The sequence below is a fragment of the Corylus avellana genome, chromosome 11 (genome assembly GCF_965113065.1).
Source record: "Corylus avellana chromosome 11, dhCorAvel1.hap1.2, whole genome shotgun sequence".
Lineage (NCBI taxonomy): Eukaryota > Viridiplantae > Streptophyta > Magnoliopsida > Fagales > Betulaceae > Corylus > Corylus avellana.
Genome location: NC_142500.1, coordinates 19,464,380 through 19,492,031, shown reverse-complemented (window position 1 = coordinate 19,492,031; position 27,652 = coordinate 19,464,380). Strand labels below are relative to the sequence as shown.

Here is a 27,652-nt window from a genome sequence, read left to right as displayed (position 1 = left end):
CCTTCACCCATTTTGCCCCTAACCAAACCGCATATTACCCAACAAGTCCCTTATCAGTGCTATTAATTTTGCAAACAAAGCCTTGGGACTTACAAAAACTCAGACACCAGAAAATGCAAAGCGACCGCTGAAGACGCTCGCTCGCTCGCTCACTCTAAGCTGTGTGTGTACAAGAGCAATGTCTCAAGCAGTGGGCATCATTTCTAAGAACGTTCCAGGTACTTATCCTACAAACCAAAGTTTCCTTTTTGCGTTTTTTTTTTTGTATCTGTTTAGTTCCTCTGAAACAGTAGGAAAAAGACAGTAAAAACGCTGTTTCTGGGTTTGTCCATAATCATTTGTTGGCATGTTTTTGTGGAATTTCAACATTTCTCAAATGGGTATTCATGTTTTTATTGTTTAATAAGACTTTTATTTTTCTTCTCGCTTTTGTTCGTGTATATGTGGGTGAGAATGTTGGTTGTTGCCGCCAAAAGGGCCTGAGAGAATCGACTAGTTTGTTGTAATACGTTTGAAAATTTTTTGGGAATTGAGAGTATCCCATGTGTATGCTGCGGTGGATTTTAAGTTGCGCACAATCTGTTCGTTGAAATGCATTTTTTAGTCTGTAGGTTTCCTGTAACACCCCTAGTCAGAGAAGGCCAGGTTTGTTTTTAAGGACTCAAAGGCGCAAGGTTTCTATTACTCTATTAGGAAGCCCAGAGCACTTGTACACCATTTTAATGCATGACATGAGAAAACAAAATATTTTGCAGAAGCATAAGCTCAAAGCACATTAAATTAGTCATGACATAATTTAAACAGTCACAGTGGTTTTCCATTCGTGCCCTAAGGCAATTACTACAATCATGACATAGCATAACAAAAGGAATATGTGAATGCAAATTTCCCCCAAAAGAGCCTAAACATTCCGGTCTCCTATCTAGGTTGCCTTAATTCCTGGAAAAGTGAAAAAACAAAGGGTGAGCGAAAGACTCGGCAAATAATATTCCTTATCAATGTAAAATGGTTGGTTTGAAAATTGTTTGAGCAAAAAGTTAGGAGCTCAGATAACATATAACATATAACATAAACTTTTCTTGCTGAACTCAAGGTTGAAGAGTTGAAAAAAATGGGTGAAGAGTTCCAGAAAATTGGTTTACTCCAAGTACCAAGGGTTCTCACCAAGCCTCAAAGGTTAATTTCATATAACATGGTTTGTTGCCTTGTTTTAGCTTCAAAAACCGAGGGTTAAAGCCATGTAAAGTTTTTTTTCCATAATCTAGCGGGCAATAGCATTAAAAGTTTTATAGACCAAAGGTTAAAGCCATGTAAGGGTTAATTTAAAAAACTAAAGGTTAAAGGTTAATGGGTATGTTTTAGTTGCATAAACCAATGGTTAAAGCTATGCAAAAGGTTAATTTACGAGTAATGCTATATACTACACCACTATTCAATTACTATCTTAGTATGCTGGCATGGCACTGCCAATTTACCTTTGGACCCTTTTTTCTTAAAAGAAAAAAAAAAAAATCGAAGGGTGGATTGGTAGTGCTGTGTCAGCATAGATAGTGGTAGGATAATGGTGTGGTATATAGCATTACTCTTAATTTAATAAACTAGGGTTAATGACATGTAAATCCCCTTATTAATCAAAGAATTATGCTAAGTTGAAATCTTTTAATCCCATTACCCTATATGTCATGTACCATGAGTTAAACGCTTAAATCATGCATATAATTAGAGATGAAATTGAATTTTTTAAAACTCTTATGGTCTCTTTTAGAGCGCTTTGATCCATTTTTACTAAGCTACCTAGGCCCAATATCAATGGCCCGCACATCTAAGCCTATTACTTTGGGTCGGCCCACACACTAAACTTAGGCTAAGGTGAGGATGTTACATTTCCTATATTAGTGTGTGGCACTTTCTCTCTTGCATTGCTTTATTTTTTAGAAATTTACATTTTTATTTGGGTTTGTTGGTTAAATTGTAAACTTCTGGTGGAATCCGCTTCTAAGAATGAATTTACATAGGGTCAGCTTTTTGGATTAGCATTGTAAAGTTTAAAGTCATTATTAAACACTTTATAGTAAGGAGATTTGGTCTCCTTCATGACCATAGTTGTCAAAAGTATATGCCACTTGTCTCATCTGTAGAGCAGAACATTAGTCTGATGCTGCTTTCTTATTAGTTGAAGTTTCAAATTGCTAACAAGGATTCAGTTTATTTTAATATGAAGAGATCTTGGTAATGTATCAATGAGCATCACCTTGACACTTGTCTTCTTTTCTTCTTCTCTCTCTAGATTCAATTAAGTAGTATTATTTTTTCTTTTTGGGTGGTGGCCCTGCAGGTAAGAAATTGAGTTGGGACCCCTCAATCTATAGAGGTTTGATAAGTTAATAACTTAATCTGGGCTTTGATGTGTATGCTTTCATATAATACATGGCATAAGTGGTTTGTCAATGTTTTTAAGTATTTGATAGCCTTAGATAGTGTCAGTTATATTGGTTTGATCCTCTTGCAGAATGAATTTTGTGCTAGGCCATACGTGATTATGCTTTTGATCAAAGTGCTTTCATGCTTAGTTAAGTTGTGTTACAAACTTGTGAGACATGCTACGTTTTAGTTGGCATGTTTATAAGGATATGTATAGGAGCAAAAAGCAGTATCAACTTTTTTTATTAGGTATTTAAATTATTGTAATTTTGAAGATATTTTGTTTTTTCATATGGGAATCACATCAGATGGCTCACATGTAGATGTGTGTGATAAGTAAAAAAAGGAAAGCTTCTCACACTATGATTATTGTACTCCTTTTTTATGTATAGGTCTTGGCTTTGTTACAGGTTATGGAGTGGTAGATGGCCGATGTCTCCCGTGTTCCGGCGTTTCTGGAAGAGCAGCCACTATATCGCCTTCTTCTTCTCGTTTTGACTGTAGATTACATTCACAGGTCAAGATCAGATCACTTAAATGTGCTTCCAAGGGAGCAGCTTTTGTCTGCAAAGCAAGTTCTAGTGGTCATAGGAGAAACCCAGACTTCTCAAGACAAAACAGGCACAGTTATTCTAGAAACAGGAACAGGCAAAATGAAGAGAGAGAGAGCTTTGATAACCTCAATGAATCCGATATGTTATCTTCGAAAAATGGTCCATTGCTCTCCCTCTCCAGTGCCCCGAAATTTTATGCAACTTCAGCCCCTGGACCTAGGGAGAAGGAAATTGTCGAGCTATTCAGAAAGGTCCAGGCTCAGCTTCGGGAGAGAGCTGCAAGCAAAGAAGAAAAGAAGACCGAAGCCTTGCAAGGGCAGGGAAAAGAGAGTGAAACTGTGGATTCCCTCCTTAAGTTACTGCGGAAACACTCAGTTGAGCAAAACAAGAGAAGCAGCAGGAGCACTAGCAGCAACAAAAACTTCTCTTTGGAGCAGCCAGTACAGAATGACCCATACAATGAAGGGAAAAGTACAAGCTACAATGAAGGAAAAAGTACAAGTTACAATGAAGGAAAAGGTACAGGCTACAATGAAGGAAAGAGTACAAGCTTCTATAATTCAAATAGCAGTTTGAAGAGTGATGCCCAAGAACCTGATGCTTCTTTATTAAGTAGGCCTTTGTCAAATTTCCGACGCAAGTCTCCTGTCCCTCGTGTGAAATACCAGCCCATTTATTCTGGTGAGGACCCTATCAACAGCATGCCACATGTGAATTCAAGTGAGAAGAGAGAGGAGAATCAGGTTGAGAGTGATCTAAAAGCTGAACAAGAGTTGGAGCCAGACTTAGAGGCAGAGCCAATGTCAGAGCCAGAGTTGGAGCTTGAACCTGAGCCCGAGCCCAAGGTCACCTTTCCAGATGGTGGGTTTGCTAAGTTGTCAGAAGGTGAGACTTCAGATACTGATGAACCTTGTAATGATAAGAAAGGAGGTATGCAACTGACGAGTGAACACGGGGATTTGAGTGCATTGAAGCTGCCCGAATTGAGGGCACTTGCCAAGTCTCGTGGAGTAAAAGGGTATTCAAAGATGAAGAAGAGTGAGCTTGTGGAGTTGCTAACTGGGAGTTTTGTATGATCCGTGATGCATGAGAGAAGCAAAAGGGAGAGACCACTTCTACATTCTTAGATTGTTTTGATATTGTACTCATCTGATCACTTTGTTTTGTACTTCTTCACTTCAAACCCTCCTAGGCCTCTTAAGGACTTTGTCCTAGTTGTGAAGCTACGGTTTCTCCATTTCTTAGGTCTTTTTGGATCAGTTATTGGTGTTGATTTTGAGATTGTTGTTTTTCTTTTCATGTTATATTTTTGTTAAAAATTGCGTCAGATTCAAGTTGCGGGTTTTTCTGGTTTTACTGATAAGGTCATGTAGATGATTTTATGAGTAAATAGGGATTAATAGGCATGAGTGAGGCACGTTTGTTCCTCTTAATACTATTCACTTAATTTTTCTTAAAAAATCAACAAAAACATTTTCACATTTTTCACTTTTAATATAATATCATTCATTTTTTAATATTACATCATTTACTATTTATTACTATATATATATATATATATATATATATATATATATATTTTTTTTTTTTTTACTTTTTTATACCAAACATTTTTACTTTTCTCACATTAATTCACATCCGAAGACTCAAACTTTTGTCCTCTCCCTCACAAAACCACTAGAAAGCCTTTTGTCACTTAAACCAACCCCTCCAATGATCCTCTTTCTATGTCAACCACTCCTTTGGACTGTTCAAACAAAGTGAACATATCGTCATGTGCAAACATGCCTTCTCAGTTAAGAAAGCTAATGGCTAACTAATTATGGGTCTTATCTATCTTAAATTACCACGTTGAAAAATACAATTATCAAGCTGCCCAATGGGTAATAACCTAACTAAACTGATTTTATTTATTATATATATATAAAAAAAAAAAAAAAAGAGGGTGGTTTCCAAATTTGCAATTTCTAATAAATTCATCGAATTAAAAAAATTAATCAATCTTAACCATGACTCAGCCTGCCTTCCGTTTGATGGGTACGAAAATCAGAATCTCAAAATCATTTTCACTTTAATATTATTATTTTGCTTGAATTGTATCATTTGATTTGGCCCATTCGAGGCATATTATTTTGGAATTTCACTTGAATATATATATATTATAAAGAGTTTGACTTGCTTCAAATGAAAAAATTACTGAAAATAAAGATAAAAATGAACAGAAAGAACTCGGTTATTTTTTCGCCGAGCCCATCTCCAACGTTAGTTTTTCGAACGGGTGATCGAAATATTTGTCACAAAGACCATAGAAAAATGATAAATGCAATGATAGGGTGCCACATCAGCCTTGACAGGAACAAAAAACGTTCAAGAACATCGGAAGCCTCCTCCTCTCAGACAACCCCAGACACCCCTCCTTCTACGCTAAGTTTCAGACAAAACTGCTCGGTTAGAGAATTATGGGCCAAAATCATGGTTCCATGAGCCAACGATCCAGAGCCGAGTCGCTCTATCAAATGGTCTGCACTGGAAACGTGGAAGCTACTAAAGCTCTATGCAGAGAAGGTGCTAGCCTTGAGGTAAAGCTAATTCATTTATGTTCGTTTTCCAGCACCTTCAAATTCCCCGATTTACATCTTGTTCTTGATTTTTTAATGAGTTTAGGATATTCTAGGATAATGGGTTTTCGCATAGTTATCATGTGGAAGCATTAAGCCTGGTTATGGGAATTGAGTGTACAAAAAGGTGACTATAACCATGAATAGTAAATTTGTCGAGTCAGGATATGTTGTGGAAATGAGTCTTTTTATAGTCATCAATTGTGTTACAAGGTAAGTTTAAATCTGGTTATTGAAAATGAAGAACTGATGGACATGTCATGAATGTTAATCACATGAACCCACCGGAAAATTATGCTGTGATTTGTAGGATAGTTCTTCCACCATTTATAAGAAAATTAGATGGGTGTATTTAGTGAATTGCTTATTTCAATCACTAAGAAGTCATTTATTAGCTTTGAGTTTTATCATTGACAAGTAATAACTGATGGAAGCAGTGGTCTTGATTTTATCTGTTTTCAAACTGAACACTTCGTCTTGTCAATTATAATGCTTGATAATTTGGTACAAAACTTTTTGTGGTTGCTCTATGTGTGTCTTTTTATGGAAAACGTTCTGATAAGGGTGTTTTTTTGTCACAGTGGATTGACAGAGAAGGAAGGACCCCTCTCATTGTGGCGTGTTTGAATCCCGAACTGGTTGATGTTGCCAAAACTCTGATTGAATTGGGTGCTAACATCAATGCTTATCGTCCTGGTATGCTTGTGAAAGTCCGACGTTGTCCGCTGGGTCATTGATTATTATCTTACAAACGGTAGTGGCTAATTGGCTATAAGTCATATTTTGGAAGTCAAACACATATCTTGTGCATAACACAAAGACGTTTATGTTTAATTTATTCCGTATTTGTATTCTTGAATCAGTAACGAGTTATTTATAATAATAAAAATAATAAAAAAGGAATAACTTAAAGTTTGCATGGAAGTTTAGCCGGTAATAGTACTATTAACATGCAAGCTTGATTCAATCTTCTTCACTATTTTTTGTTATTTATTAATTTCTGGCAGGGAGTCAAGCAGGTACTCCTTTACATCATGCAGCAAAAAGAGGCTTGGAACAGTCTGTTATGCTACTTCTTTCCAATGGAGGTTTGTCATATACTCTTAATCTGGGTTTGTTGTTGAAAATAAACCTTGAATCGTCTTTTAGTATAACAATTATTTGGCCATGTCTAAAGAACTAGTTTGATTACGATTTCAGCAAATGCTCTGGTGAGGAATGATGATTGTCAAACTCCACTTGATGTTGCTAGAACAAAGGGGCATACCAATGTTGTTCGTGTCATTGAGGTTAGAAGTCATAATTACCCAAAAAATTCTCTATCTGTATCTGTATAGTTTAACATGGTCAAAGTTTTACTTTTTCTTTGTTTCTCTTTAGAATCATGTTTGCTACTTCTCTGGCTGGCTGCGGGAATCTTATGGTCCGGGCTTTCTTGGAGCATTAATGCCTCAACTGTTAACAAGAAAAATGTCTGTATAATGTCCAGTTTCTCTATTATCAATGCATTTTCTTTTATGCTCTTACCATAGAATCATTTTCCTCGTAAAAGCGATATTATGCTATTAATATTCCTACACCTCTGGGGCATCACAAGTGCAAGTTATACATAGAACTCTACCTTTACTTCCCAAGGGAAATTGAAGTGTTTTATCATTCAAAACAATGTAGATATGTGCATATGTGCTGATTTGAATTCATTGCTTGCAGTTGGGTTGTTGTTATACCTTTTGGTTCCAGTAATTCAACAATGCCCCTCAAAATGGAGCTCGTCATATATTCTACTTTGCAGGTATGGCAGAAAATAATTGGTGAAGTTGGTTATTGTATTGTGATCAGAATTTCTCTGGTTAATGAAATATTCTTTTCTCTTTGGTTGCCATAACCTGTTACGAAATTGGATGATGAGAAAAGATAAAATGAGAGAGAGTACCAAGGAGTATGGCTGGCATCTCTCTCTCTCTCTTAGCATAAAGGGCTTTGCCGTAATTTTGACTCAGAGAAACTAGTAGATTTGATTTTTTTTTTTTTTTTTTTAGATTGTAGTAGTCTTTAGGGTATTTGGCTCTCTTGTATACTTTTCGTGTATGAGAGCTCTGCCCTTTTCTTTCAATAATATTATCATTATTCATTAAAAAAAACACCTTAGCATAACGATAAACCCTAGGCTGATCTCTCTTCCAAGAATTGGGTAATATTACTTATAGTTTGTAATTCAAAATATAGAAACTGTTTTTCACTTTCATATCCTACACATTTATTTGTACATCTTCCGAACTGTAATTTGGACCAATGACAATGAGCAGGATGCACAGCCTCGTTCGGTCATTGCTCTTTGGAAGGCCAAAATTGAGGAACCCAAATTTCATCAAACAGATCCAGCACTTAGTATATTTGACCAGGCTACCAGTAAGTTCTTCCTGATGAAACTATTATCCTCTAGTACAAATATCATTTTCGTTACATCTTACTCTGAAGCTTTTCTTGTTTTCTTTTTATGGATTGAGGGGAAGAGGAGATTGTTATGTAGTGATCCTTCAAAATCTCTGAAACATGTGAAAAAGGCATGTATTGAGCCTTTAATGTCTCAACATTCTACTGTTTGAATCTTTCCTTTTAAGTAGACAAAGTTGTCTCTACATGCTACTTTTCTTCAAGGTCGTAACTAGTTGAAGTGTCAGCTGGGTTTATTAAGTTACTTTCTTTTGCTTTTCTCACTTGCTCATTGCTACATCCCAAAAAGTTAATCTCATATTAGGAAGATGGATTGCCCACATTGAGTAGGTGGATTATATAGGTGTTCATGGGTAGGTCCCACATTGGTTCATTATTAGGTGAGACTAGGCTTTACAAGTGATTTTTGGGAGCTCCAATTGTAACTTGATTCTTCATTTTGGAGTGGTAGCACATATGTGGCTATCACTTTTCCTAGGGCATTGTAAATAGTATCAAAACAACTTGGTAACTCAATGTGGTGCTAAGGCATTGCATGACATGGACTCTGACGAGAAGGTTAGAGATTTGAGTGAGGGAGATTTTGACACCCCAGAGTTAAGTCACACACTGGAAAGATGGATTCCCTACAATAAGTGTATGGATTATAAAGGTGCTTATGAATGCTAAGTCCCACATTGATTCTTTACTAGGTGAGACTAGGCTTTGTAAGTGATTATGGGGAGCTACATTACAACTTGACTAGTTTTTTTGGAGTAATAGCACAAATATGGCTAGCTCTTTCCCGGTTCATTACAACCATATCCCCATAACTAAAATACTGGTCATTGGATGTGCTTTAGGGACGGATACATTGATACTTAAAATATCTGTTTTTTTTTTTTTTCCTTTTTCTTTCTTTCTGGTATTTGATATTGATTTTATGGTGGAAAATCCAGTGCTTTGGAATGTATCTATCTCATTATGCGTCTTTTAAATTTTGCATTCTTGGTTTATACTTTTTAAGTCATTCCTATGACATTATTATATAATATGAGTTATTCACAAATTGCCATTATATTATATATGTGACGGTGAACATATGGGTCTCGAGCAAAACAGTGTTGTAGCCCGGTGAACATATGGCATGTGACCTCTATAGTGCAGTCTTAAACCTCACTTACCATATATGTCTAACTACTGTGTTTGCCACTCTGATGGTCTCTCTGCCCCCACTAACTAATGCCATAATGTTAGTTGGTAACTAATGCCAGAGAAGCTAGAATAAGCGTGTAAAGAGTTAAATCAACATTTCTATACTATGTTTGCAAAAATGTTTTAATGTTCTTTGTTGACTCCTGATTTTACAGTCTCCTTTTATCATTGGTTTTCTTAAGTGGAAAAGGGGGTATCATGATAAGCTCATTTAGCAACTTTAAATTGATAGAACATGGTTTTTACTTGTTTGAGGTGGATGTCCTAGATCATTGTTAGTTGAGTCTGCAACAGTTAAACTATGAATAGTAAAGAGACATGTTCTACTGAACACCATTTTACTCTTCTTGTTTTGTAATACTATATATTTAATGTCTGTTCTCCTTTCTGTCTTGTTGAGCTGTTTCTGTCTAGTGATCATATCTTTCTTTTCAGAAGCTCGGTATAAACTTGCATCTGCCATCGAGGGTGATAAAGAGCAACTTCAACAATTATATAATGCATGCATAGGAATTCCTCAGGTACGCCATCAAAAAGTGTTCACAGATTGTAGATCAACTCTATGGTCTGTTCATTTTGCCACTATTCAGGTCATACAAGATAGGAAGCAGTTTTTTAAAAAAATTTGTTGGTATGGATGACTACTTAGAGAAATGGAAACCATGTGCCTGCTCACAGTAAAATGTTTAAAGTGTATTGTCCGTAACATAGTGGCTTGTTAAGGATAATTTGTCCTGTATGGTTTAAAAAATATTGTTATTTCTTTCAGGCACTGGTTTAACCAAGATAAGCATGTACTGCGTGATCATGTGGATTTTGAAGTTAAAATGATAGGAAATGGAGTACGTTTTAAAAATGTTCTTCTGATACGTGGTAATGACTAATTAATTTGAATACTAGAAATTGCTGATAGCTTTAATTATGGGATAATCTACTTCCACATTAATGGTAGCTAATTTTATGGAAGGATGATGGGTTGGCTATAGATCAGTCAATTGGGCTAGCTGGAGGCTTTCCTTAGCTCAGCCTTCTGATGTGTGCAGGGGAAACTTACTTGTGTTTAAAAATCTTCATCAAGCTCAGCCCCACCCAAAATAAGTTCTGAAGTGTACAACCTGAGCTCAGCCCGTTGTGTTTGGAAATGCTTCGGGCCGGGTTTGGGCTGTCTGTAATTAATACAACTAAAAGTTAAGATAGATTTAATTATGAAGTAATGCTATCAAAGTGTTTTAGATTTTCATGAAGGTTAGCAAAGTGTTTTGACCCCCAAGCCTTTTAGGTTAGTATTATGTTTCGTGACCAGCAAGCGAAAACAATTTTTGTGATCTAAGGGACCAATTTAATGTTTATTAGATATCTAGAAGGATACCATGTATAGATATCCTTGATAAATCGGGTGGGCTTCCTCTTGGGTAAGCTAACCCTAGCCCAGGTTTGGAATGAACTCTAGTTCTAGCTCATTCTTTTACCAAAATCAGCCCAGCGTGAAAAATAACAGTAAGCTTGGTCCAATCTCTTCTGAACCAAACAATGGGGCGTGGGGGCTAGCTCACCCCTAGTTGGTTATACTCAAATCTGAACTCTTTATTTTTGTTTTGCACCGTGAGCATCTTCCTGTAAATAGAAAGCATTGATGGATTATGAAATTCATCTTTGGTTTACAATTTGTTCTGAAAGAACTCCAGGGTTTTCTTTGTTTAGACCTGTGGAACCGGGGAAACTTATGCTTTAGAAAAGTTTTTGTATGCTGTGCTTTCTTAGTGTATTTTTGCAAAAGAATTGGTAGCGATACTATCCTTTTTTGTTTATTTGAGCGTGGGGTTGGATATTTAGAAGATAGGAAGTAAATGGGAGTGTAGAAGTACTTGGAGAAGGAACCTGAAGCAATTTAATGATTTCTTTTGCTCCATCCTTTTCAAGATCTAATTGGAGCCTAAAGATCTCACGAGATCACTACTTAGTGTATGTTATAAGCTCTTTACTTTTCAGGTTATGCCTCGCCCAGTGCCTTATAATACCTTAACCTCAACTCCAGAAGCTGCACCTCAAACTGATGCAGAAGCTGTTGACTTGGCTATGGCGGTAAATGCCTCAATTCAGTCTCCTGCAGCGGATAGACCACTAAATCCAAATACTCACCAGAGCTCTGAACCAATTCGCACAAATGGTTGGGGAGATTCTGCGGGGAATTCCAGTCACAATGGGTGGAGCACGACTGTAGGAACTACAATTGAGGTTGCAGGCAGCAATGTATGGATGGATAATCCACCAAAACAAGACTACAATGGATGGGGTTTGCCTGATTCCGGGCCAGTTGGCCATCCAACTCAACATGCACGAACCAACAATAATGTTTCCCCTGTTGTTCCCACAAACAATGACGTTTCTACACCCGTTTCATCTGCTTCGGTTCCATCTGCTCCACCTATTCCTGATGAGGTTTTGGACGAAGGGCCAATCCACTACCCATCCATTGATTTCAGCCCAGTGGAATGGTTCATTCCAGCCAAAGAGGATGGAGGTTCTGTAACAAATGATGTGAAAGATGAAGACACTTCTTCCTCGTGTGTGATATGTTGGGAAGCTCCAATAGAGGGAGCATGCATTCCCTGTGGTCATATGGCTGGTTGCATGTCTTGTTTGAATGAGATCAAAGCCAAGAAAGGTGTTTGCCCTGTATGCCGAGCCAAAATAAATCAGGTTGTAAGGCTTTATGCTGTCTGATAAGTGAACCAATTACAATGGAGCTGGGATTTGTTCAAGATTTTGATATATTTATCTTAAAGTAATTTTGATTTATGAGCTTGTGACATACATGTAATGGATTTGTGGACATAATTGTACAGACTGCAACAAGGTGGTTGTTTTGATTTTTGAATGTACAGTATAGCAAGGGGAACTGCTCAAACTACATTTATTATTTATTTTTTTGTAAGTAAACTACATTTTATTTCACTCCTCTAATAAATCTCTTTTTCCTCTGTTACTGCAAGTACAGAGTATATAAAGTAACAATATGACAAGGAGCTATGCAATCTATTGCCTTTATGAATCTGCTTAAGTGGTGTCGGTGACTGGTTGGTGTGTAATCTCTCACTTAAAGTGGAAGCAGAGGAACTTTATCCTTTAATCTGACTACATGTTGCTTCCTCTCTGTCTCTCTCTCTCTCTCCACCTCAGTAATATGCCTTACAGAAAGGTTGCTTATGTTCCAACCTTGGAGATACCAATTGATTATTGAACTTCTCTTTGTATGTACAAGCTTTTCTTTTTCCTTATTCTGGCCATAATTTACAGGAAATGAGAGTTCTTAGTTCTTACAAATGATGATCTGCAATTTGGGCAAAGCTTATGTTTGTTAAAAAAATTTATTTATCTTTTGTTTTCTGTTTTCAAAACAAAAACATTAACAAACAATTTAAAACACAAAACACTCAAAACTGTACATTAAAACAAATTTTCAAACATAATACACCCTTCAAACAGTTAAAAAAACATACGAACAAAGTACTTCAGTTGTCTTCATTTGTTGTCTTATTATGTGTCCGAAACTTTTGATGATGTCTGCTCAAAGCTAACGAGCCCACAAATGCCAACATAAAGTGACCCTACTTTCCATTTATATGAAACCAGAGCCAGCACATGGCGTGCTTCATAGAATCTCATGGAAATCTTGAGGTTGTCTTAACTTGCTCGAACACTTGCATTGGCAAAACTTCTGTAGCTCATCACATGAAGCAAATTGCTCTACTGCATTTCACTGTTCAAAACTTTACCCAGCTGGAAATTCACAAGCTAAAGCTTGGACTGTGAGTAGCAGATTAGACTTCAAAAGTCTTTTTGGTCTTTTCCTTTTTCTGCAAAGTTTCACCACCCACATGGGAAACATATCTTCAATGAATCTGTCCTTTGAACCAGCAACATGGCGTACACGGCAACATTGGTTATGCAAATTCAATAATATTTATAAAATCAAGGAAAAATATATTGTTTTAAGTAATAGTATACTGTAGTACCCAACAAATTGGGTTAGTTGACCTGAGATTATAAAATATTAAGAGCTAATTAAAGTTTAATGAGTCGAGGATTGACTGTAATTCGCTTGCCAAGAGGGCAGGTACGAGGCCCACTTATCCGTAATAGGTGATTATCTAAATTGACTGCAATTATTTACTCTCATTTAGTTTGGAGTTGCAAATACTACATGCTTTTGAGAAAGTAATTTTAATTAGTAAATTCTTATATAATTGTCATGCAACTGGAATAACGTAAATCACTCATAATTTTTTTTTTTTACAAGTGTTAATTTTTATTACGTTATCATTCAATTATATAACAGTCGTATAACAATCTATTAAATAACATTACAATTTGAGAAATAAAAAGCGAGGTCAAGGACTTATAAACTAATTCAATTTTGAAATTTATCTTCATTAATATTTGATAGACCTAGTGTTGAATATTTGTTTTTGCTGAAGAGGTGGGGCATCCACCAGAAGAAAAAAGCCAAAAGAAAAAAAGAAAAGTAGGGGCACTTTAATGATTCAGCTGCTTTATTTCAATGAAAATGGAAGGTGTGCCTACATGGTGTAATGTGGGGTGCCATTGATGTAACTGGCTAGAGTGGCCACTGATCAGATTTCAGCTGGCAATGGATCATCATCATAATTTATTTTTTTATTTTTTTTATAGGTAAGTATAATCAAAGTTAGTAGGAGGGTAGGTTGTGATCAAGTTAGGGACGACACTCTATTTTGTCAGGGTGTCAGAAATAAAACTTTATATTACTTCTGCTTTGTCCATGGATTAAGACGTGCCATTTGTCTTGTTTTGGAAATCCTATGCAATCTAGTATAGTAGGCAATTTTTAGCATCAGCAAACTTAATAAAACTCTCTTTTTTTACTTATATAAAAAAATAATAATAATAATAATAAAATTGTCCGATCCGTTTAATTTAATTAATTAGGTTATGGTTGACTTATATAGTCTTATACACATGCATCAATACGGCTTAAACCCATCACGTGACATAAAGGCTGCCAATTTTTACATGATTTGTGAATCCGAACCCAATAAGAAATTAGCGAGTTAGAGTTGAAGAGTTTAATCCATTTAATTAAATGATTTGAATTAGGGTTGATCTGTATAGTTATATACCCATGTCTCGATATAACTTAGACCCGATGTACAAATATAAAATTTCACCTTTAGATTTTGTGAGGGATTAAGTTTTTTTCTAAATAAAATTGAAGGAAATTCTTTAATATATGTTTTTTGAACACGTAAGTTTTACATGCATTTTTAATAGCACATGATTAAAGTTTATTCAATCTAATTTATTAAATTGATATCTTTTCTCGTATGCATTTTATATGGGAGAATCACATACTCTAATAACAAATATCAATTTAATAAATTAGATTAAAATAATTTCTTTAAACCCAATTTAGAAAAAAAAAAAACAAAACAAAAAAAAAACAAAATATTATATGTATACACATTCATATAAAAAATAATTTGGACTAATTATTATGCGAGCTGAATAATTGGGATTTTTTTCAGTTTGCCACCTCAACTGAAGTATGTAACTACTAACTACTAAAAAGTCCTTTTTGATATTCTTCCAACTAGAAATACAAACCCTATATGTTTTTCAAAGCTTGGTAGGGGGTCAGGTACTTTGCTTTAAGAAGTCTTTGTCATCTATTCATTCTAATAATAGATGTTTGAAAGTTGTTAAACAGGGTCTAAAACTGTTCCAGAATTTTGGTTATGCCATTGTTCGAGAGTTTGACCATTTTTGATACAATTGTGAATTTGATATAAATTCAATTTAAAATTAATAAGTTAGAGTTGAACAATGTAATTTATTTAATTAAATTGATTGTATTATAATTGAATTATATAATATTATATTGTGTCTTGACACGATCAAAATTCAATACATGACATTTACGGCTTACAATTTCCGTAAACTTAAATGACACAAACCTAACACATAAGGTCTGAATATGTCATGATCTCATTCAAACAAAAATTGTTAAAACACACTCTCACGTCGTATGACTGTCCTATTGCAGTTGCACGGAGTCCCTGTCCCTTAACGAGAATTTGTTGTGGTTAATAACTGAGTCCTCTATTCCTTTTTGTTACACATTGGCTTGCAATTTGTCAGAATCCAGCAATAAACAGGTTTACCAATAAGAGAAAGAAAATGGCAAAAAAACATTGGAAAAGATGGGGAGAGTTTAGGGTACCTCTCATGTAGGCTGCTATTATAATTATTTGATTCTTTACGGCCATTTCGGTCTAATTATTATTAGTATTATTCTTACTAACAATTGCTGTAAGCGTTTTTTCAAACGACTCATCTTTTAAATTGTCTAAACAAACCGTTGTTTTTAGTAGCCAATTTTTGCACCATGACATTTGTATTAGAATTTATATTGGGGTGCCCCACCCTACTCCTTTTGTATTATCTTTTCTTTTGTTAATGCAATCTCACTTGAAAAAAAAAAAAAAAAAGAATTAAAGGCAGGATAGCTTGAATGATGCTTCTTTGGATGGAATTGTAACTCATTTAGATTATTTATTTTTCAGCAAAATACTCTTTTTTTGTGGGGTCAGATAGGACATGATGAATTCACATAGACCATTCAGTGCTAGTTCCCAACAAATCTTCCCCAAAACAAGTGGTTAATGAAGTTGTTAAAAGATGGACCTACCAATTTATTTGGTTTATAGTAATTGAAGTAGTAGCCTGCCAGATGGGTAGCCAGGGTAGGAATTGAGACAGATTGTAGAGAGGCTCATGTTTGACATATTTCCCACAAGTTATGGGATCACATCAGCACAGTGCTGCCCCCAACCAACACATGGGGTTGAAGAGCAATTGTTATTATTATTATTTTTTTTCATTAACATATTTCTCACAAGAAATAATAGGGGATCGGGATCCTATTTTACAATGTCTCATACAAATATCATCAAACCAGAGACACGGCAAGTATCACGTATAATCTTAGTCATGTGTACATAATATATTGTACACTCTTTATTTACGAGCCGATTTTTAAATATGAGTTTTACTTAAAGTTTATATTATGTAGTATCAGAGTCTACTACTACGTGGTATATTACATAATGATATGTTATGATCTTAAGTGTCTTACAAAATTTAAGTACAATCTTATCTATATATATATATATATATATATAAGTTGATAATCTCTCTTTACAAGTCGACTTTCAAAAGTGATTTTTATCCTATGTTTAGGGTGATGAAGCCTAAGACACTGTTTGGCCTAATTTGCCAAGAAAAAGTATTGATACTGATGTAACAAGGGCTGCTTGCCCTTTTCTACTTGAATTTGTTCAGAGTGAATGTTTGCAATCATAAACTTTCAAAGAAATGGTTGAAAATAAATGTAACTTTTGTTATTATAATGTCCTTTGCGCTTTGACTCATAATTTCTTCATGCTTTTTTGTTTTTAAAGAGGTTATTGGGGAGGGGTCAGCTGACTTTAAAAGTCCACTTTTTCCTTCTTCTTGTCTTGCTATTTTCAATTAACACCATCATTATACCTTTCGTTAATCGCCTCATGGATAAACCTCGAAGCTTACAAATGGTTAAAAAAGTGTCTTCTTTTTTTTCTTTTTTCTTTTTTAGATTATTTAGGGGGCCTGAGAAGAAGTGTGGCAAAGCACTTAGTAAAATCAAAATTTTCATAATTGGATGTTACACGTGCAATACATTGATTCTTTTTGACATCCTTTACTATGAGTTGGAGGGTGGTGGTGGATATCCGACACATTAACATGTAACAACAAAAATAAATGTTGTTGAAACACTAAATCTACCTCTTATCCATAAAATTCAAAATTAAGAAAAACCATGAAATAAATAAGAAATCAAAAAAGAAAGATAGAAATTTTGTGTTTTCACAACACTCATTTTTGTTGTTTCATGTTGATAGGTCATCTTCTTAATAGATAGCATAAAAGACTTCGCTTGTGCCAAGTCTCTATAAAAGTTCTCGAATTGGCCTGGTGCTCTTGTGATTGCCGACTGTCGCCAGCAGCTCTCATTTTTCAGTTCTTGAACCGCTTCAAAGGTCTCTAGATGTGCCAATTTTTGGGCACACTTGGTTGTAAAATGTGCCGCTTCTTACTTAGTGTTTGGAAGCATTCCTGATAACTTTCATTTTCTTTTGACTTTAAGAATTAAGAGTGGCAAAGACCTTTCCTTATAATTTATTTTCGTGTTTTTTGTTTGTCTCCCTTTTCTTTTCTTGAAGTTGAATTAAAAAAAAAAAAAAAAAATCCCTATGAAAGTTATTCTCAAACAAGTAATGATATACATCACCTCCCATCATTCTCAAAGCTATGTGGCGTGATCCTCGTAGCTTTAGAAGGATGTGGGTGGTGTATAAGATTGCCAATAAGAAATTCAACCTCCCGGAATAAAATAAATAAATAAAAATTCCTTTCATGTTTGAAAAAAAAAAAAAAAAATGATTGTGTGTTAACACGCGGCAAAGCCTCACACCCTCTTTAACACTAGATCTTTTTTTTTTTTTTTTTCATATAAATAAAAACTATAATGGATTAGATTGGATGACCTAATTATATTATATAGAATTGTTAATTAATCATTTGATAACTGTTGGGGTTCGGTAGTATCTAACAATCGATTATGCTTTGGAATCTTGTATAACTTCATGGATTTTTAAAAGAGCAATGATTAAATGGTCCCCAATAAAAGTTTTTTTTTTTTAAAAAAAAGGATTTAGAATCAGGAAATTTCAGGACCCAAAACTAATATATGAGACAAGTGTTAAAGTATTAATTAAATAATTAAATTTATTTATTTTTATGTGCTTAAACTTTTGAAATAAGTGGTGATTTAATAAAAAAAATATGACTAAAAGCATTACAGCTATATAAGTTTTTATAAGTTGATGTGACAATTTACGCAATATTTATCGCGTTAATTTTTAAAATGTAGACCGTTATGTTGCACTTAATATGACGTTGCATTCATATAACATTTATCATATTAGCTACTAACATGTAAATTTTTACTAAAATTATAGTACTCTGAATATTTTTCTAACATAAATGAGAGATGGGGATACTTTCTAACTTATGTTTAAATAATTATTTGAGTGAGAAATTATTGATTGATGAGATTATATCAAGTCAGTCCCTTCATTGTTAAATTAACATATAAGCAAAAATAATGAAGTATATTATTATTATTGATTCAATATAATCCTTCACAGTTTGATGTTAATGATTAAATGGTCCAATACATAGGGTAGGTGGTATAACTTTTCATACTGGTTGGAGTGACACAAATTTAAAATAAATAAATAATAATTATTATTATTATCTTGTGGCTTTTAAGATAAAAAGAGACCATAACATTTTCTTTGACATTTACATTTTATTTTTATGAATGTAGTGCATAGAAATGTATTGGGTGGTCTTGGGCCCATCTCAATCACAAAAGCTAGCTCAAGATGTAAGGTTTTTCCTCACACTTATAAACTGACCACCAGCCCTTTCCACAACCGATATGGGATAACTCTAACAATCACTCCCTCACATATCGAGCCCTGGGTCGGAACAGCTACAACCCGTTTTTTTCGTAAACTGTTGGACTGAGATTTGTTGGTGAACCTAGGGTCTAATATCAGTGTTGGATGGTCTTGGGCTTATCTCAACCCCAAAAGCTAGCTCAAAAGGTATGACTTTCTCTCACACTTATAAACTGACCACCAGCCATTTATTTGAGATAACCCCAACAAAATGAGGATGTCCTAAAATGTTACTATTAATTAGGATTATTAATAATTTAATTTATAATTATTCAAGAAAAAAAATAATTTCCCTACTATTTCTAATTTTCTATAGTTTAATTGATATTTTTCTTTTTTCTCACTAATAGTATTTCATTACTTTGAGAGTTCGGGTGTCGACATGGTGTGTCCCATTGGATGGAAAGAAAAGCTTTGGAAGGTGAGAAAGAGAGGCTCCCTGACACTTGGTTGGGATTAATAATTAGGACATTTTTCTAAAAATAATTTTAATAGTAAAAAATTAAAATACATCTTTGTAATTGAAATTTTTTATTGAACCTGAAGAACCAATTATGTTGCACAGCTCATAAAAAAAAGTCTTGCTCCTTATGTAATTATTTGATCCTAAAATCCCATTTTAGAATTCACTTTTTTTTTTTTTTCTAAAAAAAAAAAAGGTTTAATGCTAGAATTTATGTTTATATTTTAAAATTATCCCCAATATTAACGTATTATTAGTCTCAGCTAATGTATTGTGCGTGAGTAATGCTAAGAACAATTTTTATATCATTTTAAAGTTGATGTGATTTTTAAAATCACCTTTAAATCAATTTTTAATGATGATTTTAAAAGTCATATCAACTTTACAAGGATAAAAAAAAAATAAAAAAATAGTCCTTAACATTAATAATTATCTGTTTGTTTGTGTGATAAAAATATAATATCGCTATTTTTTTATTAATCACACTCCACTCTTTAATATTATCTTCTTGATTAAACTTTCCCCCACAAAACCCAACAAATCTGCAACTACATTGGACCCCACCAATTTAACCTTTTTTAACTTTTCCCTAAATTTTCATTTTTAGTTAATGCACCTCTCTCTCTCTCTCTCTCTGAGTCTCTCTCTCTCTCTCTCATATGAAGCTTTTGCGAGGAAAGCTGTGCGAGGAAAGCTGGGCATGAAGGCTTGTACTTGTTATCAAAGATTAATCTTAATCCATTATACATAGATTTTAATGTTGAAGTTTCAAGCTTTGGGGTTCATCAAGATCTGTTCATGCCTTAACATGCAAGCTTGAGCCACATGCATAAAGGTATGCTTCAATTCAAGCATTCTGGTTTTTGTTGATGAAATGTTGTGTTTTTTCATTAAATATGCGAGTGTTTCGTGAAATATGTTGATGGGTAGAATACCAAATGAGCTGGGGTTTCCTTTTGGTATGGGATTTAAGCCGTGAGGAGCTCCTCTGGGTCATGTGTGAAATTCTGAAGGTGTGATTGAAGAAAGTCGGTGTTCTAACATTGACACTCGTTTGATGAGGAATTTTATTTTAGGTTGGTTTTACAGTGTTATTGTTTTAGCTGTTTGAAGCAACAATTGTTGGTTTAGCAAATTTGCATACCCTCTGGTTTGTTGCTGAAAGCAGTTTGAAGTAGAATGATGTAATATTTGGAATCTTATTATTCGCATGACTTCCCATAAATGGTAGATTCTGTTCAATCTATCCAAATTATGGTTCTTATTTTTCTCGGGTGAAAAGTGAAAACTGGAAAAATTATATATAATTCTCCCCCAAAGAAGCTTTTCTCAGCTACTAAGGGGAGGGTGAAAAAGATGTCATTATAAGCTCCAAAGGCTTGCTTAAGGCAGCAATGGGTGTGGAATATGTAAATCTTCAGCAAAGTTCATCTCTTATTTTTCAAATTTGCATTAACTGTTAGAAACCTTGTACAAGCACCAATAATGAATGGTCTGGTCAATTTGAGTTTCCTCATTCTGTGCCAAAAACCCAACTTGTCTTTGGCATCAAGGTTGAAGGAGCTTTGTAAATGCTCTGTTCTATAAATAATCACTCATTTCAGAGCCATAGTGAATCTAGATATTGATTCTTCCATCACTGTTTTGTGCTTTCATATTACAGTTGCTTAAGCTGCCAGGAAAAGTTCTGCTTTTCTTCATCCTCGATGGTTTAAAACTATATTTATCTATAAAATTCTGTTTAGCTCTTGTATGCTATGTATAAGGATAACAACTTGATAAGTTTTTTTTTTCCCTCATCTCTCCAAAGGAAGAGAATACATAGCATGAAATGTTTGGTCACTAGTCTAAGAGATTCTTCCAGCTCTGGATTCTATAATAGGTAAGTGGACGTTCTGTCCTCTAGAATCATCAAACCCCTTGTTATAACAATGAAAACCTAGTCATTGTCAAAGGGAACTCTGATAATTGTAGAATACTTTTACCATGATATTCTAACAATGATTTTATGCTCACAAATTTGCTTTATTTTATTTTATTTTTTTAATTTTTATCAGAACAGGCCAGATGGACACAACATCTGTAAAATGTCTTATCAACAGCATTTCTCGGTTCATTCTTCTAGTTTCATGCCAGACCATGAAGCCTTTGCCTATTCAGAAGGATTACAGAGATCTAGTTGGTGTATTAAAGCCATTGAAAGCAGTGCTTGATGAAGTTGTTGATTACTTAATTCCTTCAGATGAAATCCTATGTAAACAGTGTGAAGAACTGGATATGGCTGTTAATGAGGCTAGGGAGTTTATTGAAAACTGGTCTCCAAAAATGAGCAAAATTTGCAGTGTAAGTAACCTCTTATTAACTTATTTCCCTGGGTCAATTGTAAACCCCCCCCCCCCCCAAACAAAAGAAGGAAAAGAGAAAGAAAGAAAGAGAAAAAGTGCTACTTAAGACAGTATTGAACAGTAGTATTACTGGTATATCTAGTTTCTGGCTCATTCTCAAGGAATATCAGCTATGAATTTCATGAAATAATGTTATGGTTTATTTGAATTATGAGAAATCATAGGGAATGGAAGCAAATTTGAAATATTGCAACAGCAGTTGCATCAGACCGCAAACATCTATTTTCTATCACTATGTGCTCTGGAAATGCAGTGGAGCATTATAAAGTTTTCTTTAAGTTTTTAGGGGTTGGGGGTGGGGGGAGGTGGTTTGAAGACTTTCTGTATGTATTTGTTTTAATTAGTTATGTGTTATATCTCCAGATTCTGCGGAGTGAGCCATTGCTGATGAAAGTTCGGAGCTCATCTCTTGAGATTTGTCACATATTATGCAGATTAATACAGTCATCTCCATCTACTTTAGCTAGTGTGCAGGTATAATTTCTGCATATATTGTTTTTTATATTGGTTCCATCTACTTTAACTAGTGTGCAGGTATAATGTCTGCATGTGTTGTTTTTTATATTGGTTTTAGTTGACAAAATTTCTGTTTGTTATTCTTTTTCTGCAAATTTCATATTTCCTTTCATAAAGTGTTTATGTACTGGCTTTAAATAGCTATCAATCAACTAGTTGTCTGATCATGTAGGGCAATTGTGAGACTAATTTCTGGTACTGTTTCAGCACTGTATGCAGGAACTTCAATGTCTGAAGCCAGAAAGAATAACAGAATATATAGGAGAGGCTTTGAGAAGTCAAAGAGATAATATGGTTCCCTGCACCGAACATCTTATGAAGATTATTGAATTGCTTAGTTTGACATCAAACCAAGAGCTCTTGAAAGAAAGTATTTCTGTGGAAAAAGAGAGAGTAAATGCCCAAGTCAACAAAGTGAAAAGGGAACTAGATCAAATCTACCAAATTGTGAATCTTGTCTCTCAGATTCGTGATTGCATGATGAAAACTCAGTGCTTTAAAGACACAAGCGGTGTCTCAATTCCTTCATACTTCTGCTGTCCTCTATCGTTGGAACTCATGTTGGATCCTGTAATTGTGGCTTCTGGTCAAACCTATGAGAGGTCTTCTATCCAAAAGTGGCTTGATCATGGGCTGACTATTTGCCCAAAGACCCATCAAACACTCGCACACACAAATCTCATCACCAATTATACAGTAAAAGCCATGATAGCAAATTGGTGTGATGAAAACAATATAAAGCTTCACAACTCTGAGTGCACGAATTTTGTCTCATTGCCATCCCCATCAGATCATGTTTCTCCTCGAGGTTTAATCCACGCAGTTCATTCCCCTTGTTCTTTACACAATAGCAATTCAACATCAAGATCAAATGGATTTGAGAAGAAAAAGAGTGATGTCTCTCCTAGATTAAGTGGAGAAAAATCCAATGGATGCCAAAGCAGGGAGACAGAAAAGTTTGAACATACATCCCCAGAACAGTCTTATATTCATAGCAGGAGTGAATCAGCATCGAGTGCCGTTTCCAGCATCGATTATATGCCTCCAGAAACGGATGATGTGTCAAGAATATCTAATAAGCATGAAAATATGAATGAGTTGTCTGGAGAAATCACAATTGAATGTCCTCCTGCTTCTCCTCAATATAAAGAACAGGCATCATCTCCTTGGTTATCAGGAAAGAAATTTGACAGCTCCCAAACAAAAGTGGAAGTAGCAGGGAATGGAAACCATAATTACTTAAGAGCAAACTCACTCCCACTTTCTGACTCGGGATCTGATGAGTTAACCACAACTTCCCACATCAAGAAATTGATTGAAGACCTTAAGAGTCATTCAAATGAAGTGCAAACTACAGCTGCTGAAGAATTGCGGCTTCTTGCAAAGCACAACATGGAGAATCGCATCCTTATAGGCCAGTGTGGGGCTATTGCACCTTTGGTTTCACTGCTATATTCAGAGAAGAGGCTAACACAAGAGCATGCTGTGACAGCCCTTTTAAATTTATCAATTAATGAAACTAATAAGGCTATGGTTGCAGAAGCTGGAGCTATAGAACCACTTATCCATGTTCTGGAAACGGGAAATGATGGAGCCAAAGAAAATTCTGCAGCAGCTCTATTCAGCCTCTCTGGATTAGAAGAATACAAAGCAAAAATTGGTCGTTCTGGTGCAGTTAAAGCACTGGTGCATCTTCTAGCCTCAGGGACTCTAAGAGGGAAGAAAGATGCTGCTACTGCTTTGTTTAACCTATCAATTTTTCATGAAAATAAGGCTCGTATAGTTCAAGCAGGAGCTGTTAAGTGCCTTGTGGGGTTGATGGACCCTGCTACTGGGATGGTTGACAAGGCTGTCGCTCTCCTAGCAAACCTGTCTACTATTGGGGAGGGGCGTTTGGCAATTGGGCGGGAAGGGGGTATCCCATTACTAGTTGAGGTTGTTGAGTCAGGATCTCAGAGGGGAAAGGAAAATGGTGCTTCCATACTGTTGCAACTCTGCCTCCACAGTCCCAAGTATTGTACCCTGGTTCTGCAAGAAGGAGCTGTCCCTCCCTTGGTTGGCTTATCTCAGTCTGGCACACCAAGAGCAAAGGAAAAGGTACACAGCTTTTTTAATGCCCAGTCTCAGTATTTTTGTTTCTGTTAGTGATAGTATCAATATCGACCCTGGCCTTAATATTGATCTTCTTTCTAAGACAAAAATTGAGAATCTTGCAATCAAAATATTTTTCGACCCCCTCCCAAATTTGATAGGTTGCTGTTCTTCTTCTAGAAAGTAGCTAAACTCCTTTGCCCATGTTTATAATTTCTCAATGGTTTAACTTCAGATGAGTGATCCATTTATATAGCACAATCTAGTAAGCTTGCATGTTGCATGCCCAAAAAATGTCTCAGAAGACTAGTATTTTGAAGCTACTATTGATTTCTTGCTGCATCTAGGAAACCTGGAAGTCGGCGGTGGCAGTTATCATTGTATTTATAGTAGTGACTGTATCTTGATACAAGATTTGTGTTCAAACTTTGTGATTGTGTGAGAATTATCTAAATGTGTGGAACAAATATGATGATAGATTTTATTTTATACTATGCAGGCACAGCAGCTTCTCAGTCACTTCCGGAATCAGCGAGAAGGGGCCACAGGGAAGGGAAAATCATAAAGAGACAAATTTTGTTGGTTTGTTGCTGCTCATATCTTTAGCATTTTTATCCTCAGTTGCTCTTCTTTGAGACGCTCCTTTAGGGTTTTTTTCTTACATTCTTTCGTACTCGATTGTATCCATTTGCAGCCTAGTCTTGATTTTTTCTTTTCCTCCATTATGGTGGATAGTGATGGATTTCTTATGAAGTGCATAATGGGATTGGATTTTAAACTTAGGTCTGTTAGATTCCCTGAGAACATAGATTGGCCACGTATAATGTAGTCAGCATGGTGTTTATGCTGTTTTTAGGTCTTCAGTGTTGTACATATTGTTTATATCCTACAGTATTTATGCTATATATAGACTCTCTTGTAAATCTGCTCCAGAACCACAGTATCGATTTATGCTATTTGTTGTGCCAAAGTCCTAGTTTTAGTGGTATGCTTTGTAGCTTACAAGTGATACCTACACTAATTAACATTATCAAATATAGTGTTCCATAGGAAATTATTACTTTAATTGCTGTGGTACTTTACCATAATGTTTTGTTCAATGCTTAGATGTTCCCGTAAATGTGAAACAGAAAATAAACTTTTGGAATAATTGGTAATCGTATTGGGTGTTAAATCATAGCCTAGCTAGGTAGAATGGGATTGTGTTTTACTAAATGCTTGTGAGGCTCTAGCCTCTAGTGGCTTTATGATTCTGGGATAATTATTTTCAGAGGATTCTGTTTGGCTCACTGGAAATTAAATTTCCAGTTGGGTGTGAGTAGAACATAGAGGAATTGTTTTTCCTCATTGAAAGTTTGTCGTAGCCGTGGCAGGGTTAACTGCCAATAAAAAGGAACCATGGTAGTTGATGTGTTTTATCATGTTTCAAAATTCTCAGATTCTTTAGGCCAACTGGTGTACTACAACTTTTATTATAAGTCTCTTACAAAAAGAAGTGGTAGTCCACGTAAGTGTTGATGATAGTTTTAAGCTCTAATTTCTTGGATTCTGATACAAGCATAAAGTAGAATTCTCCATTGAAAATCAACTTGCAAGGAAATGGTGACTATGAGCTTATATATGGTTAAGATTGCATTTAAACTATGTAAGATACTTAAAAGATTGTAACATACCACTATACTTTGCAATTGACATTTACAGCCGTCCACTCTATCAACATTAACTTGTTGGTAGCCTTTATTAATATTCAATGATTTAACTCTATGCACATATATAGTACCAAGACAATAGGTCCTTCATTCCCTTATGTGATTCGACCACAAAATCGCAATTGATTTGATCCCATACTGCATCCGATCTCATATTTGATGTGGTGCAACTTTGATACTACGTAATATAACCTTAGACAGAACTCATCATTGAAACCAAATAGTTTGTACACCTCTCCTGATTTTGAAATTCTCTCTTACTTGTTCTTAAAATTTCATATGCTTGCTATCATGGCCATAAGAAGAGTTGGGTTTTTCTTTATTGCTTAGGAAATAGTTGCAACTTCATTTTTTTTTTTTTTTGGGGGGGGAGGGGGGGGTTTCATTTGCATTCTTTTCGAGATTCAAACTTTGGCCCACAACGTGGTCGAGGGGCTTATGGTCATAAGCCCAAAACCTACACCAAATTCACTTTTTGGGTACGATGATGCCACTCGTCAAACAGTCATGATGGGTTCCTTTTCCCATTATGAGATGATACTTAAATTTAGGCATTAGGGCAAGGGATTTTTTTATTTTTATTTTTTTTTTAAAAAAAATTTATGTAAACTTTCGAGCTTTCATTAAAATAATGGGTGAATGAAAACAGTGCGCAGAGTGCAGTGCAAATTTTTTTTTTTTAATAAAAAAAAAAAAATTGCACAGGCGTGGTATGCACGCCGTGTGCTGTGAATCAGGACTCTAAAATCATAATAATACAACACGCTTTGCAATTACAATATCATGAATAAACGCAAGTCAATCCTCCACCCAAATTTATTTGCTCTGATGATTGCTGGATTGCTGCTTTCGTTAGATAATGGGCAATGTTTGTTTATATTTGAAAACAATTGTTAAGATTTGAAGAAACCTGGAGATGAGAGGACGTCCTTTTATTTTGTTTAACAATATATATATATATATATATATGGGTCTTTAGTCGTTACGATATTCAATGCAGGAAAACAATTATTTTTTCTTCAAAGACAAGTAAATGCCATATGTTAAAAATGATGACACGAGTGAAGACTTTTTGGACCATGTCCTTCCAATATCAATACCAAGTAGACTATCTCATCTCATTAATTAATGATTAATTAATGGATTAGAACGATTAGCTTGGTTATATAAACTTCTACAACTTACTTTACAAAACATTATTTTATTTGTGTTAGAATATTAAACAAATAATTAAATTCACTCTTTTATTAGCTTATTTTTTAGATAATTGATTATTTAATTTGGTGTCTAAGTAAATGTTTTAAGCTCAAACCTTATTTATGTGATTTACCTCCCATTTTATTTTAATATTCCATGTGTTGGAATCACTTATTGACGAGGGAGAGTTTGAGCCCACACGTTAAAAAAAATGATAGCATATTAATTAAATTGTTACGATTCTAAGTGTCCCACATGACTAATTGCAACTTTAACTATGTGTATATAAGTTATAGGACACCCTCTCCTTACAAGCCAATTTCAATAATAAATTTTACCTAAAAAGTATATTATTTAATATCAGAACTAGTGACCAACGAACCCAACTCACCTAGCTATGAATTAGGTTGGCACATAATTGATCA

At 34.9% G+C, this 27,652-nt stretch overlaps 3 protein-coding genes across 6 annotated transcripts; all 3 read left to right on the top strand.

The window, feature by feature from the left end:
• The first annotated feature begins 102 nt into the window (after positions 1 to 102).
• On the top strand, positions 103 to 4,274 carry RHON1 (Rho termination factor). Of its 2 annotated transcripts, none has more exons than XM_059576194.2 (2): positions 103 to 218; positions 2,814 to 4,274. In XM_059576194.2, exons 1-2 carry the CDS (start codon positions 179 to 181, stop codon positions 4,049 to 4,051), a joined length of 1,278 nt encoding a protein of 425 aa, XP_059432177.2. In that variant the 5' UTR covers positions 103 to 178; the 3' UTR covers positions 4,052 to 4,274. The 2 variants fall into 2 exon arrangements, with proteins under 2 accessions (XP_059432177.2, XP_059432178.2); XM_059576195.2 differs by having other exon boundaries at positions 164 to 218; positions 2,832 to 4,274.
• Positions 4,275 to 5,304: 1,030 nt separating this feature from the next.
• Positions 5,305 to 12,227, top strand: LOC132166319 (putative E3 ubiquitin-protein ligase XBAT35). 2 transcript variants are annotated; one of them, XM_059577117.2, is made up of 9 exons: positions 5,305 to 5,554; positions 6,175 to 6,289; positions 6,601 to 6,681; positions 6,794 to 6,882; positions 6,974 to 7,065; positions 7,304 to 7,385; positions 7,900 to 8,002; positions 9,677 to 9,762; positions 11,231 to 12,227. In XM_059577117.2, exons 1-9 carry the CDS (start codon positions 5,435 to 5,437, stop codon positions 11,963 to 11,965), a joined length of 1,503 nt encoding a protein of 500 aa, XP_059433100.2. In that variant the 5' UTR covers positions 5,305 to 5,434; the 3' UTR covers positions 11,966 to 12,227. The 2 variants fall into 2 exon arrangements, with proteins under 2 accessions (XP_059433100.2, XP_059433101.2); XM_059577118.2 differs by lacking the exon at positions 5,305 to 5,554 and having other exon boundaries at positions 6,196 to 6,347.
• A 7,717-nt stretch (positions 12,228 to 19,944) lies between these two features.
• On the top strand, positions 19,945 to 25,291 carry LOC132166202 (ARM repeat superfamily protein). Of its 2 annotated transcripts, none has more exons than XM_059576983.2 (5): positions 19,945 to 20,144; positions 21,372 to 21,652; positions 22,078 to 22,188; positions 22,438 to 24,327; positions 24,821 to 25,291. In XM_059576983.2, the coding sequence occupies exons 1-5, from the start codon at positions 20,135 to 20,137 to the stop codon at positions 24,884 to 24,886; spliced, it is 2,358 nt and encodes a 785-aa protein (XP_059432966.1). In that variant the 5' UTR covers positions 19,945 to 20,134; the 3' UTR covers positions 24,887 to 25,291. The 2 variants fall into 2 exon arrangements, with proteins under 2 accessions (XP_059432966.1, XP_059432967.1); XM_059576984.2 differs by having other exon boundaries at positions 21,367 to 21,652.
• Positions 25,292 to 27,652: the final 2,361 nt, after the last annotated feature.